Raw genomic sequence first — 15,082 nt, forward strand, 5'->3', positions numbered from 1 at the left:
CCCCACTTGGGGATCGAACCCGCTTCTCTTGTGTCTCTTGCATTGGCAGGTGGATTCTTTACTACTTAGCTACCTGGGAAACCCCTTGATTAATTTAGAGTGGAAAATAATTCAAGGTTGTAGCCTGCTGCGGGACAAATCTGAGGCATTACTTGTAACAGAGAGTGAAAGTGTTCTGTAGCAGCCGGGATGACACAGCACATCTGGGGGAAGAAAGGCAGCATCTCAGAGATGCAGCTCCGAGCTGAGTCCAAAGTGCAAGGAGGTAGCTGTGAAGTGAGGGGGCAAAGTGTGGGAAGAGTTTTGTGGTTTGTTTCATTTCCTGTTTGTGTTTTAAACCAAGTCAATCAAATTGAGCTAAAGTTTATTATAGGAAGACTTTCATGGCAGCAAATAAGTTGCTTTGAAGAACAGACAGAAAGGGAAGTTTTCCCATCTCCTCTCCCAGGTTTTCCCTATTACCCCGTTCTGGTTGCTGGAATCTCCACCACAATATTAGCCTTGGCATTAACAATTAAGAGTGTTGAGAATTCAACTGTTACAGTACAGTCAGGCACATTTTAGACCTGACTTTCAGTAGTCTGAGTGCCAGCACCACCCAGAAAGTGCTTCAGGCAGCAGAGTTCCTTGATGTTTACCCCTCTCTCTAATGCAAGTCTTTGCTTGTATAGTATATTACATGCCAGTACTAGTCAGAGTGTCCTCTCTGCTGGCCCAGGGAAGATTTGCTATTATTCTACACTATTGTTCTTGTTCTGTTGCTAAGTCATGTCTGACTCTTTGAGACCCCATGGACCCCATGTACTTATCTGAAGAATGCCAAATAAGTACAAGTATAGGGAATAAGTGCTTTGAGCCTCTTTTCTAGCAGTTTGACAGAGAGATTTATGTCTGCCAGATCTAAAAATCGGGCACTCAAAATCTCTGTCATTCCATTTTGCTAGTAATTCCTTTTTATTGTATTTTATGAAGTACCAGTCCATAATTTATTGGCAATTTAAGAAACTGGTCCTTCACTACCGGTGGTTTGAGAAACACTGCTTTAGGCCACAAGGTCTAAACACCTTCTGATACTGCCCTCTCTCCCTACCTTGGCCACCTCCTGCCCACTTCCTAAATTCCTGCTCTTTGATTTTTCACTTAGGGGTTGCTCATAGGCGAAAACCCTAGAAGGCTTCTCATGACTTGTGGCTTCCCATGACTTGTCAGTGTTATGGTTGGGAAGGAGCTTCTAGGTGATCCGACAGCCCCGTGTGCTTCCCTGCTATGGCCAAAGCACTTGGGATCGTATCACACAGACTGTTCACGTCTCCGCCTCCCTCTGGAGAAAGTAAGCTCCGAAAGAGTGGAGCCATGTCTGTAAAGCTCTGTGTCCGTGTGCTTTACCCTGTAGCCCTCACACTCACCTGTACACGAGTGGATTAGCCAGTGAACGAAGGAACAGAGGTGGTGCAGCCAGTCTCCAGGAGACTGTTTTGTGCAAGCGCCTCTTTTTACGCTTAGAGAGCAGTCAGGGCTTGCTTCTTAGGTCACTGACTTGAACGCTCTGCTTGTGGTCCTTGAGGCACAAAGTTGCTCCCAACAGGTTCTCGATCTCACGTCAGGGTTTGGAATAATACTGCTTTCCAGGCTACTTTCCCTGATTTCCAGGTTGCTTCATGGGTGGCCTGTCGCAGTGTGACTTCCTAATGTAGTCCTAATTATGTCTTCTTGGCCTTTTCCTTCTTCCCTTTGCCCTTCATCAGTGCACACCCTTCTCCGCCTTAGGTCTCCTCGTACCCGGGTCATCTTCCTGCATTTCAGTGTGGTTCCCACCTTCCTGCCCACACCTGAGCTTACTGCCACCGTGTCACCTGTTACCTTCTCTCTGTTTCCCCTTTTGTCTCTGTCCCTCTGTCTCTCTGCTTTCTTTTCTCTGTGTGTCTTTTGCTCTGATTCCACAACTACTCTGTCTCTTTCAAGTGTATTTAACATTTGAACCCTAACAATTACCAATAACAAGAAAAAAATTTTATAATTCAAATACATCAGAATTGTTATCATTTATTATTTCATTAATGGCTACAAATGCTGTGTAATAATGCTACTTTATGACTGGATAAAAAGGTAAGATACAGAAAAAGAAAGAGAAAGACTCCCCAAATAAAGTGAGGGCATCAACGGCCAATTTTTTCTACTATAAAATTTTGCCTTTGAACTCCCCCTTGACACAGTCACACATCTCTCTATGTCATGGCTATCATTGTCAGATTTGGAACTCCAGAAAGTGGTGAGATATTGCTGCCTTCAGAGCTTCTTGAGTATGATTTTTGACCTGAATTATCTGGATAATTGTTATGTATCTATGACTGTACATAAGATCATTTACTGTATTAGATATGTATTACTGATTTTAAAGTTACTACCAAACTTATTGGGTTAAAACAACACATCTTACTATTTCTGTTTCTGTGGGATGGGGGTCTTTGCTGTTGTTGGTCAGTTGCTAAGTTGTGTCTGACTCTTTATGACCCCGTGGACTACAGCACACAGGCCTCCCTCCCTCCCTGTCCTTCATGATTTTTCAGAGTTTGCTCAGATTCCCAACCATTGGTCATGCTTGTGAGCAGTGAGTGATGCTATCTAACCTATCTCATCCTCTGCTGCCCTCTTCTCCTTTTACCTTCAAGGACTTATCTAGGTTTCCTGTATAGGATCTCAAGGCATCACCTAGCCATTTCTGAGCTCACTCAGGTTGTATTCCCTTTCTTTTCTGCCTCATTATCACCATCCTATTGACAAGTGCCAATCTATTCACAACCCCAACTTCCCTCAATCTTCCCAACAGTAAAACTACTTGATGCCTTCCTGAAGGTGCAGTTACACCTCTTCTAATTTCCAGGACCAATATTGACCAGAGGTAGGAATCACTAAAACCTCTTCCTCACCTCTTTTTGAGCATCCATCTCAATTCACCATAGTGTTGGTCTTGTCCTACCATGGGAGTCCAAGTCTGTTCAATTGTCTTTGACTACAGTCTCCTCCTCCTCCTCCTTCCCCTCCTTGGGGACCCCAGACTTCTTATCAACCTGCTTAGGAACTGCCTGTCTCATTTTCCTCTTTCTATCCAATCCCATTTCCCCCCATGAGGTACTAAATCACAATTTGGGAAGCAATTGGACCCAAGAGAAACAGGCCATCAATAAAATGCATTGGAGGTCCATTTATTGCTTTGCATACGTTAAGGCCAAGTTATCCTGTAACAAGACCAATAGCCCTATGGGCTGAGCCTTGTGATGTCAAGCCCTGGCAGCTCCTCCAGATTCCTTAAAAGCAAGCATGCTTTTGCTTTCTCATCTGTTCATTACCAGGAGTCAACTTTTGTCTCTTTTGAGGGTAGGGAAGGGCTATAATTTATTTACAAATAATATTTAATATAGGCAATGGCAGCCTGCAGCAGAAAGCCAGGCAGACTCTTCTCATTTCTCCTTGGGATAGCAGAGCATGGACAACAAGGAGGAGCTGGAGGAGACAGACAAGCAGACCTGGCTCACACTCCGTTGCATTTTTATTCAAAACAGTGACTTGAAATTCTATGATGTGAGGAAGTATCCTTTGATTTTATGTGCAAGTATGAAACAGTGGAGGCTTCCCAGGTGGCACAGCAGTAAAGAATGCGCTTGCCAGTGCAGGACATGCAGGCGATGCCAGTTTGATCACTGTGTCAAAAAGATCCCCTGGAGGTAGGAAATGGTAACCCACTGTAGTATTCTTGCCTGGAAAATTCCATGGACAGAGGAGACTGGTGGGCTATAGTCATGAGGTCACAAAGAGTCAGACATGATTGAGCACTCATGCAGGGCTCAGGATGAAACAGTGACTTGGAAATTATTCAAGAAGAAAGTTTAAGCCCAATTTGCATAAATTGGAAAGTGAAAATTTTCAAGAGTTTAGAATAAAAAGATGTAAGCTTGAGTTATTTGAAAATTGCTTTGTGTTTCCTCTTCAGTTTGACACCATAAAATTCCCTGAAGTGTCCCCATTGGCAATGAAATGAGTGTCCTCTTACCAAATGCCTGTTACACAGCATCCATCTTCAGCTTAACTCCAGGAAAGTCATCAGCTATTAGTCTGGGAAAACTTTGCCCCATGGACTAGCTATTTTCATCAAATCTGTACCAAATGAAAGAAACACAGTTAAACATTATGCAGAGGCCCCATTGCAACAGTATGATGTCATATTAATATCCCAGTGTGAAATCCTGGAAAAAATTCTAAAATGGTGTAAGGAAGTGTTAAAAATTATTTTGACTATAAATATATGTGACTATCTTGGGCTCAAAAACTTCAGTTCAGTTCAGTCGCTCAGTCGTGTCCAACTCTTTGTGACCCCATGAATCGCAGCACACCAGGCCTCCCTGTCCATCACCAACTCTGGAGTTCACTCAGACTCACCTCCATCGAGTCAGTGATGCTATCCAGCCATCTTATCCTCTGTCGTCCCCTTCTCCTCCTGCCCCCAATCCCTCCCAGCATCAGTCTTTTCCAATGGGTCAACTCTTTGCATGAAGTGGCCAAAGTACTGGAGCTTCAGCTTCAGCATCATTCCTTCCAAAGAAATCCCAGGGCTGATCTCCTTCAGAATGGACTGGTTGGATCTCCTTGCAGTCCAAGGGACTCTCAAGAGTCTTCTCCAACACCACAGTTCAAAGGCATCAATTCTTCATGCTTTGTTTTCTTCACAGTCTAACTCTCACATCCATACATAACTACTGGAAAAAACCATAGCCTTGACTAGATGGACCTTTGTTGGCAAAGTAATGTCTCTGCTTTTGAATATGCTATCTAGGTTGGTCATAACTTTCCTTCCAAGGAGTAAGCATCTTTTAATTTCATGGCTGCAGTCACGGTCTGCAGTGATTTTGGAGCCCCCAAAAATAAAGTCAGACACTGTTTCCACTGTTTCCCCATCCATTTCCCATGAAGTGATGGGACCGGATGCCATGATCTTCGTTTTCTGAATGTTGAGCTTTAAGCCAACTTTTTCACTCTCCTCTTTCACTTTCATCAAGAGGCTTTTTAGTTCCTCTTCACTTTCTGCCATAAGGGTGGTATCATCTGCATATCTGAGGTTATTGGTATTTTTCCTGGCAATCTTGATTCCAGCTTGTGCTTCTTCCAGTCCAGTGTTTCTCATGATGTACTCTGCATATAAGTTAAATAAGCAGGGTGACAATATACAGCCTTGACGTACTCCTTTTCCTATTTGGAACCAGTCTGTTGTTCCATGTCCAGTTCTAACTGTTGCTTCCTGACATGCATACAGATTTCTCAAGAGGCAGGTCAGGTGGTCTGGTATTCCCATCTCTTTCAGAATTTTCCACAGTTTATTATATCCACACAGTCAAAGGCTTTGGCATAGTCAATAAAGCAGAAATAGATGCTTTTCTGGAACTCTTTTGCTTTTTCCATGATCCAGCGGATGTTGGCAATTTGATCTCTGGTTCCTCTGTCTTTTCTAAAACCAGCTTGAACATCAGGAAGTTCATGGTTCACGTATTGCTGAAGCCTGGCTTGGAGAATTGTGAGCATTGCTTTACTAGCATGTGAGATGAGTGCAATTGTGCAGTAGTTTGAGCATTCTTTGGCATTGCCTTTCTTTGGGATTAGAATGAAAACTGACATTTTCCAGTCCTGTGGCCACTGCTGAGTTTTCCAAATTTGCTGGCATATTGAGTGCAGCACTTTCACAGCATCATCTTTCAGGATTTGAAATAGCTCAACTGGAATTCCATTACCTCCACTAGCTTTCTTCATAGTGATGCTTTCTAAGGCCCACTTGACTTCACATTCCAGGATGTCTGGCTCTAGGTCAGTGATCACATCATCGTGATTATCTGGGTCATGAAGATCTTTTTTGTACAGTTCTTCTGTGTATTCTTGCTTGTAAGAACTTGTAAGTTCTTCTTAATATCTTCTGCTTCTGTTAGGTCCATACCATTTCTGTCCTTTATTGAGCCCATCTTTGCATGAAATGTTCCCTTGGTATCCCTAATTTTCTTGAAGAGATCTCTAGTCTTTCCCATTCTGTTGTTTTCCTCTATTTCTTTGCATTGATCGCTGAGGAAGGCTTTCTTATCTCTTCTTGCTATTCTTTGGAACTCTGCATTCAGATGCTTATATCTTTCCTTTACTCCTTTGCTTTTCACTTCTCTTCTTTTCACAGCTATTTGTAAGGCCTCCCCAGACAGCCATTTTGCTTTTTTGCATTTCCTTTCCATGGGGATGGTCTTGATCCCTGTCTCCTGTACAATGTCAAGAACGTCCATCCATAGTTCATCAGGCACTCTGTCTGTCAGATCTAGGCCCTTAAATCTATTTCTCACTTCCACTGAATAATCATAAGGGATTTGATTTAGGTCATACCTGAATGGTCTAGTGGTTTTCCCTACTTTCTTCAATTTAAGTCTGAATTTGGTAATAAGGAGCTCATGATCTGAGCCATAGTCAGCTCCTGGTCTTGTTTTTGCTGACTGTATAGAGCTTCTCCATCTTTGACTGCAAAGAATGTAATCAATCTGATTTCGATGTTGACCATCTGCTGATGTCCATGTGTAGAGTCTTGTATTGTTGGAAGAGGGTGTTTGCTATGACCAGTGCATTCTCTTGGAAAAACTCTATTAGTCTTTGCCCTGCTTCATTCTGTATTCCAAGGCCAAATTTTCCTGTTACTCCAGGTGTTTCTTGACTTCCTACTTTTGCATTCCAGTCCCCTACAATGAAAAGGACATCTTTTTTGGGTGTTGGTTCTAAAAGGTCTTGTAGGTCTTCATAGAACCATTCAACTTCAGCTTCTTCAGCATTACTGGTTGGGGCATAGACTTGGAATATTGAATGGAATATCATAGACTGTGATATTGAATGGTTTGGCTGGAAATGAACAGAGATCATTCTGTCGTTTTTGAGATTGCATCCAAGTACTGCATTTTGGACTCTTTTGTTGACCATGATGGCTACTCCATTTCTTCTGAGGGATTCCTGCCTGAAGTAGTAGATATAATGGTCATCTGAGTTAAATTCACCCATTCCAGTCCATTTTAGTTCGCTGATTCCTAGAATGTCGACATTCACTCTTGCCATCTCTTGTTTGACCTCTTCCAATTTGCCTTGATTCATGGACCTGACATTCCAGGTTCCTATGTAATATTGCTCTTTACAGCATCGGACCTTGCTTCTATCACCAGTCACATCCACAGCTGGGTATTGTTTTTGCTTTGGCTCCATCCCTTCCTTCTTTCTGGAGTTATTTCTCCACTGATCTTCAGTAGCATTTTGGGCACCTACTGACCTTCTCACTGGGGAAAGGAATGGCAAACCACTTCAGTATTCTTGCCTTGAGAACCCCATGAACAGTGTAAAAGCTTAGTACATAAAACAGTACTTTGTCCAGATACAAGGATATCATGCTCTTCACAGAGGGACCATACACTATGTCTGAGGTCAGTTTTCTAAGTCTAGACACACAGAGTCTAAGTGTCTTTCCACCTCAGATGCTTGAGGACTGTGTATACAAATGATGCAAAATGAATTAAATAATTGGCTAAAGTAAACTTTCGGTTCTTTATCACACTTGGTCTTCAGCCTGATACACCTGGGCTTCTTATGGTGATGCATTGTCTGGGCCTCAGCTGGTCTCTGCTGATGCCTTTTGGTGTCTGGATATATGATCCAATGATCATCCATTCTGAGATTCCTTGGTTATATCTGGGAAGTTGAATGATTATAAGCTGTCGTCTTCATAATCAGAAAATTTGAAATTAGAGAAACTTTGATTGTGGGAGTAGGGGATATCCTTAAAGAAAAAACAATAATTTTCCCAATTAGGCTTCATATGAAGTCATTCCTATCACTACTTACCTCATGTATTTGTCCTCTACAAAGAAGCATCTTTTCTTCTTTGCCTTATCAGAAGTAGCTACATCAGTTTTCTTTATGGTTGGAGGAAAACCCAGGGTGTGGATGTCTGTTAGATAACCTGCTTGCATCTCAACTCTTCTGACAGCCCAGAACTCATTGCCTATTGAAAAGAGAAGCCCAAGAAAATTTGAGTGAAGTTGTTTGGTTTTAGAAATGCTTTTAGAGGAGTGTTGTGGAAAACGGAAGTCTTGGTTTTATTTCAACCAATTTATAGGTGGTATTTAGTCCCTGAATGAATGTATGAATGAATGTGTGAGTGAAAAAATAAATGAGTAGATAACTTGGTCCACTCTCTTTCTGGGTCTTATATTTATTACCAATAAATTACAGTGACCAGTACTAGTTATTTTGTCTAATTGCTGGTGACTTCTTAATCTAAATTTCCAACCTAGAAGTCTCTCCCAAGCTTCACATCAGTAAGTCAATCACTTACTGGACACTTTGTAGCTCCTGGAACAAATTCTGTGCAGATGCCCAGGGACCATTGTAATCACAGTTAATCTCGGTCATTAGGTTAAAATTTAGTAAAGTTATTTAGAAACAGTTTGGGGTGAGGGGAAGCTCCTAAACTAGAGACACTGACATGTTTATTTGAACAGGTGAACTAGAAACTTATTTTCTGTCATTTTTTTCTGATCTTTATTTTTAAGAGAAAAGAAACCAGATGGTAAGAAAAGAAATCCCAGGGCACATTTTAGGGTCAAACCTGATTCAATGTAATTGATTTTTCCTTAATCATCTGTAGTAAAAGGAAAGAGAAGCATTGTTAACATGTTCATTCTAAAACCTCCACAAATTCCTAAGCTGTGAAAGTAAGATTAATGATGCTTCAACATTGTGCTTGCTGACAGCAAAGAAGAAAAGGCAGCTTCTTTTCTTTCAGCATTTCTGAAATGCTGTCAGAAATGCTGACAGCAAAGAACTTTATTTCATAAAGTTCTTCAACGATGATTGAAACAAAGAGTGCTTCTGGTGGGTACCATCAAATAAATCAGAAATGCCAGTTCTTAGGATGTTCCATTTACTGCTCATTCTAGATAATCAGGTCACTCTTGGATAGTGTCAGACGTTATTCCTGAAATCATCCAGAGATGTTTATGACCCACCTTGCTGCGTCCTCAGCCCATGGTTCATCATCATCAAAGTGAACATCTCCATACAAACCAGGCCTAGTGGAGAGGTGTGACCCGAAACTTTTCCAGGTACATCAAAAATGATCAAAGTCTCCAAGTTCTGGGAGAGGAAAAATACTGGTGGAAATATAGGCAATCAGAATTTCTTTATGCCCTTTTTCAATAAGACAACACCAGATCAATGAAAACATTTTATTTTATTTATTACCTTTGAGTGCAAAGTCATTATGTCAGCTTTTCCTTCATAGATCCTGAAGAACCTAAGTGGCGTCACCTCCTCCCAGAACTGTCAGAGCTTTTGGAGTGGCAGAATCAACACGTCTCTAGGCAAATTCAGTGTATAATTCACAATTCTATATGGAAAAAAAAAATTGAAGGTACTATTTCTCCTGTGACAGTAATTTATAAAATCTCAGTATTATGTGTAAAATCTCTGTGGACCCATTACCTGTGAGATGAGTTTTCCTCCGTCTCTTTGGGCTTACCAGGAAAGACGCAGAAGTGACCGATGCCAGGAACCCCAGCTCTGGGCTTGTGTGTCACCTCCAGGGAGTCAGAGTCCAGCTTCTCTGTCACATCCAACCCCAGGAACCTCTGGATTTCTTGCATTTTTTTAAAACCACAAGACCACTGTCCTTTCTGCTAGCAAATTCTTTCACGTATTTTTCAGGATTGTAGTATTTTTCCAGATATTAATATTTTATTTTTGTGCTATTCTTTATATTTTATTGCAATTTAGTTTGTTCAGTTCAGTTCAGTCACTCAGTTGTATCCAACTCTTTTGCGATCCCATGGGCAGCAGCATGCCAGGCTTCCCTGTCCATCACCATCTCCTGAAGTTTGCACAAACTCATGTCCATTGAGTCAGTGATGCCATCCAACCATCTCATCCTCTGTCGTCCCCTTCTCCTGCCCTCGATCTTTCCCAGCATCAGGGTCTTTTCAAATGAGTCAGTTCTTCGCACCAGGTGCCCAAAGTATTGGAGTTTCAGCTTTAGCATCAGACTTTCCAATGAATATTCAGGACTGATCTCCTTTAGGATGGACGGTTGGATCTTGTTGCAGTCCAAGGGACTCTCAAGAGTCTTCTCCAACAACACAGTTCAAAAGCATAAATTCTTCAGTGCTTAGCTTTATTTATAGTCCAACTCTCACATCCATACATGACTACTGGAAAAACCATAGCTTTGATTAGATGGACCTCTGTCGGTAAAGTAATGTCTCTGCTTTTTAATATGCTGTCTAGGTTGTTCATACCTTTTCATCCAAGGAGCAAGTGTCTTTTAATTTCATGGCTGAAGTCACCATCTGTACTGATTTTGGAGCCCAAGAAAATAAAGTCTGTCACTATTTCCATTGTTTCCCCATCTATTTTCCATGAAGTAATGGGCCTGGAAACTTGAATTTAAATATTCAGATCCGGCCTGCTTAAAGAAAAAGAAGCCATCCTCTTGCTTTTTAAAAATCTTTTCATCTTTTCCTCCTCCCCAAGTACAAAAGAGGAAATTGGATTGAGATTTGTAATGGGGAACTATTTAAAATATTGTCCACCTAACCTCTCACTTTTGCTCAAAAGAAGCATTTCTCTCTCTTTTTTTTCCTCAGCCAAGTATGTTTTTCACATACCAAGTCCATATAACTGTCTTATCAAACTAACTTTTTAATACAGAGGATCCTAAAATTATTATAGTATAGAATTATACTTTTCTCTCACTAAAGATGAATTAACTCTACTCTATCTGAAGTATGTAACTTCAAAGTGATAGCAGACTAAATTAATGAGTGTGCAGGAATGATCCTCTGAGTACCACATGCCACCTCTACCCTATTTGAAGTAGATTGGACAAGGTGTGATTTCTAGAAACTGGAGGCTCTGAGATCCCCATGCCAGAGCTGGAGAGAAGCTTGGGTACTCACTGAACCAGTGAAGTCAACCTATGTCTTAATGCAGCCAAGGAGTTTGCTCTACACAATGAAGTAAAATGGACGCTAGCTGAAAGTCAGAGGTAGGGGGAGCTGACACCCAGACTTAGAATCAACTGGACTATGAACAAGTGTATAACTTCTGTGGGCCATTGTTTTGCCGTCTGTATAAAAGGAGGTGAATATAACATCATTCACCTGGTTATCATATGTGTTTTATGCTGGTGTATATTATTCACTCCAATATATTTACTAGAAGAAGCTTGCTGGCCTGAAATATATCTGACAATGCTCTCAGGTACTTCTTTGGCAAGCTCTGAGGTGCTTCATCTCTGTTTGAGTCGTAATTTTATTGGTGTTTACATACCCTGTTGGTGGATCTTATTATGCAGTAATGATGCAATGAAAGTTAAAGTTATATTAAGAGCTATTATTATAACTGGTACATATCTTGGGCGTAATGTTAGTGTGTAAATTTAAAACATCACATCTGCAAGAAACTAATGACTTGGGATGAGAAGAATCCTGTGTTTAAGGTATTCATTACTTACTAAACTTACTGGAGTGTGTGTATACATTCAGCCAAGTATACAATTGTTTCTCAAAAAAAGGTGAACCCCTCCTAAGTCTAGAGCTATTACTGTATGCCAGGCCCTAAATATATGTTATTTCTAATCTGTAGAACAACCTTACAGAGTAGAGATTAGGATCAAAAAATTAAGTAATAAACTCAAGCTCAGGGGTAAGCCATTACACAAAATTAAATGGTTAAGTGATTACCCAAAATTCTAACTATTGCACCTTAGATGTTTATCAAAAGCTTCTTGGTTTGAAACTTGGCTCTCCCCCAACCTTTTTCTCTCATATTTTGATACTGTTTATTTTTCTCATTTTTGAAACTGACCCCAATTTTGCCTTTGATTTACCTCTTTGCTGCTAAGTCACTTCAGTCGTGTCCAACTCTGTGTGACCCCATAGACGGCAGCCCACCAGGCTTCCCCGTCCCTGGGATTCTCCAGGCAAGAATACTGGAGTGGGTTGCCGTTTCCTTCTCCAATGCATGAAAGTGAAGTCGCTCAGTCATGTTCAACTCTTCGCGACCCCATGGACTGCAGCCTACCAGGCTCCTCCGTCCATGGGATTTTCCAGGCAAAAGTACTGGAGTGGGTTACTTCTTTAGTTTTGTTCTTTTTCCCCCAACTGTCTGATCATATGGGCTTCCCTTGTGGCTCAGCTGGGAAAGAATCCGCCTGCCATGTGAGAGACCTGGGTTAGATTCCTGGGTTGGGAAGATCCCCTGGAGAAGGGAAAGGCTACCCACTCCAGTATTCTGGCCTGGAGAAAACCATGGACTAAACGGGTCTCAAAGAGTTGGACATGACTGGGAAACTTTCTCTTCACTTGACTTCATCTGGTCATTACAGCTCATTCAGCATCTTCTGATCTGTGCCTACGTACTTTGTCACCTGAAGCTCGTGGCCTGTGCTGCAGATGTTGTAAAGCCATACAGACAGAAATATAGTCCATCACATCCTGTAACTAAGATTGAGAAATGTATAACAGATTCTCACTTAAGGTATCTAGTTATTGGGTAAGCTATCAATTTCAACATCCAACAACCTAAGATTATAGATAGAAACACTTGACCTTGGGTATGGCATGATCACTAGACCATTCAGGTATGACCTAAATCATCTCCCTTATGATTATACAGTGGAAGTGAGAAATAGATTTAAGGGCCTAGATATGAAAGATAGAGTGCCTGATGAACTATGGAATGAGGTTCGTGACACTGTACAGGAGACAGGGATCAAGACCATCCCCATGGAAAGGAAATGCAAAAAAGCAAAATGGCTGTCTGGGGAGGCCTTACAAATAGCTGTGAAAAGAAGAGAAGTGAAAAGCAAAGGATAAAAGGAAAGATACAAGCATCTGAATGCAGAGTTCCAAAGAATAACAAGAAGAGATAAGAAAGCCTTCTTCAGCGACCAATGCAAAGAAATAGAGGAAAACAACAGAAAGGGAAAGAATAGAGGTCTCTTCAAGAAAATGAGATATACCAAGGGAACATTTCATGCAAAGATGGGCTCGATAAAGGACAGAAATGGTATGGACCTAACAGAAGCAGAAGATATTAAGAAGAGGTGGCAAGAATACACAGAAGAACTGTACAAAAAAGATCTTCATGACCTAGATAATCACGATGGTGTGATCACTGACCTAGAGCCAGACATCCTGGAATGTGAAGTCAAGTGAGCCTTAGAAAGCATCACTACGAACAAAGCTAGTGGAGGTGATGGAATTCCAGTTGAGCTATTCCAAATCCTGAAAGATGATGCTGTGAAAGTACTGCACTCAATATGCCAGCAAATTTGGAAAACTCAGCAGTGGCCACAGGACTGGAAAAGGTCAGTTTTCATTCCAATCCCAAAGAAAGGCAATGCCAAAGAATGCTCAAACTACCACACAATTGCACTCATCTCACACACTAGTAAAGTAATGCTCAAAATTCTCCAAGTCAGGCTTCAGCAATAGGTGAACCGTGAACTTCCTGATGTTCAAGCTGGTTTTAGAAAAGGCAGAGGAACCAGAGATCAAATTGCCAACATCTGCTGGATCATGGAAAAAAGCAAGAGAGTTCCAGAAAAGCATCTATTTCTGCTTTATTGACTATGCAAAGCCTTTGACTGTGTGGATCACAATAAACTGTGGAAAATTCTGAAAGAGATGGGAATACCAGACCACCTGACCTGCCTCTTGAGAAACCTATGCAGGGAGAAATATCAATAACCTCAGATATGCAGATGACATCACCCTTATGGCAGAAAGTGAAGAGGAACTAAAGAGTCTCTTGATGAAGGTGGAAGAGGAGAGTGAAAAAGTTGGCTTAAGGCTCAACCTTCAGAAAACTAACATAATGGCATCCGGTCCCATCACTTCATGGCAAATAGATGGGGAAACAGTGGAAACAATGGCTGACTTTATTTTTCTGGGCTCCAAAATCACTGCAGATGGTGATTGCAGCCATGAAATTGAAAGATGCTTACTCCTTGGAAGGAAAGTTATGACCAACCTAGACAGCATATTAAAAGCAGAGGCATTACTTTGTCAGCAAAGTCTGTCTAGCCAAGGCTATGGTTTTCCAGTGGTCATGTATGGGTGTGAGAGTTGGACTATAAAGAAAGCTGAGCACCGAAGAATTGATGCTTTTGAACCGTGGTGTTGGAGAAGACTCTTGAAAGTCCCTTGGACTGCAAGGGAGATCAAGCAGGCCATCCTAAAGGAAATCAGTCCTGGGTGTTCATTGGAAGGACTGATGTGAAGCTGAAACTCAGTACTTTGGCCACCTCATGCAAAAAGAGCTGACTCATTTGAAAAGACCCTGATGCTGGGAAAGATTGTGGGCAGGAGGATAAGGGGATGAGAGAGGATGAGTTGGTTGGACATCATCGACTCAATGCACATGGGCTTGGGTGGCCTCCGGGGGTTGGTGTTGGACCCAGAGGCCTGGGGTGCTGCAGCTCATGGGGTCGCTAAGAGTCAGACACCACTGGTGACTAAACTGAACTGAACTGAACTGAGAACTTTCACTTCACTTTCCTTCAAAAGCAAAATACATATTCTTTTCAGAAGTGCACATGGAGTATTTTCCAGAATGGATCACATGCTAGGCACAAAACAAGTCTCAATAAGTTTACAAAGACTATAGTTTTGATAAAGCTTCTTTTCCACCCACAATGGTATGAAACTGGAAATCAACCCAAAGAGAAAAAACTGTAATTAAAAATAAAAAACATATGCATAAACAACCTGCTACTAAATAACCAATGAGTTACTGAAAGAATCAAGAAATACTTAGAGACAAATGAAAATGGAGATGGAATGATTCAAAGTATATGAGCTGCAGATAAAGCAGATCTAACAGGGAAGTTTAGAATGATACCTGCTTAGAAAACTTCCGGTGGTCCAGTGGTTAAGAGTCTGCCTTGAAATGCAGAGGATTTGATCCCTGGTTGGGAAACTAAGATCCTACATATGACAGTACAACTAAGCCTACACACCACAACCAC

General features: G+C 41.4%; 1 protein-coding gene across 1 annotated transcript in view; it reads right to left on the reverse strand.

Moving 5' to 3' along the window:
• Nucleotides 1-148: 148 nt before the first annotated feature.
• LOC102288330 (stromelysin-1) overlaps nt 149-15,082 on the reverse strand; it is a 17,655-nt gene continuing 2,721 nt past the window's right edge. Inside the window, exon 7 of the mRNA XM_070383117.1 lies at nt 149-203. Within this exon, the coding sequence (XP_070239218.1) occupies nt 149-203 (55 nt within the window). The remainder of the gene's footprint in view (nt 204-15,082) is intronic.

This window comes from Bos mutus, chromosome 15 (genome assembly GCF_027580195.1).
Source record: "Bos mutus isolate GX-2022 chromosome 15, NWIPB_WYAK_1.1, whole genome shotgun sequence".
NCBI classification, from domain to species: domain Eukaryota; kingdom Metazoa; phylum Chordata; class Mammalia; order Artiodactyla; family Bovidae; genus Bos; species Bos mutus.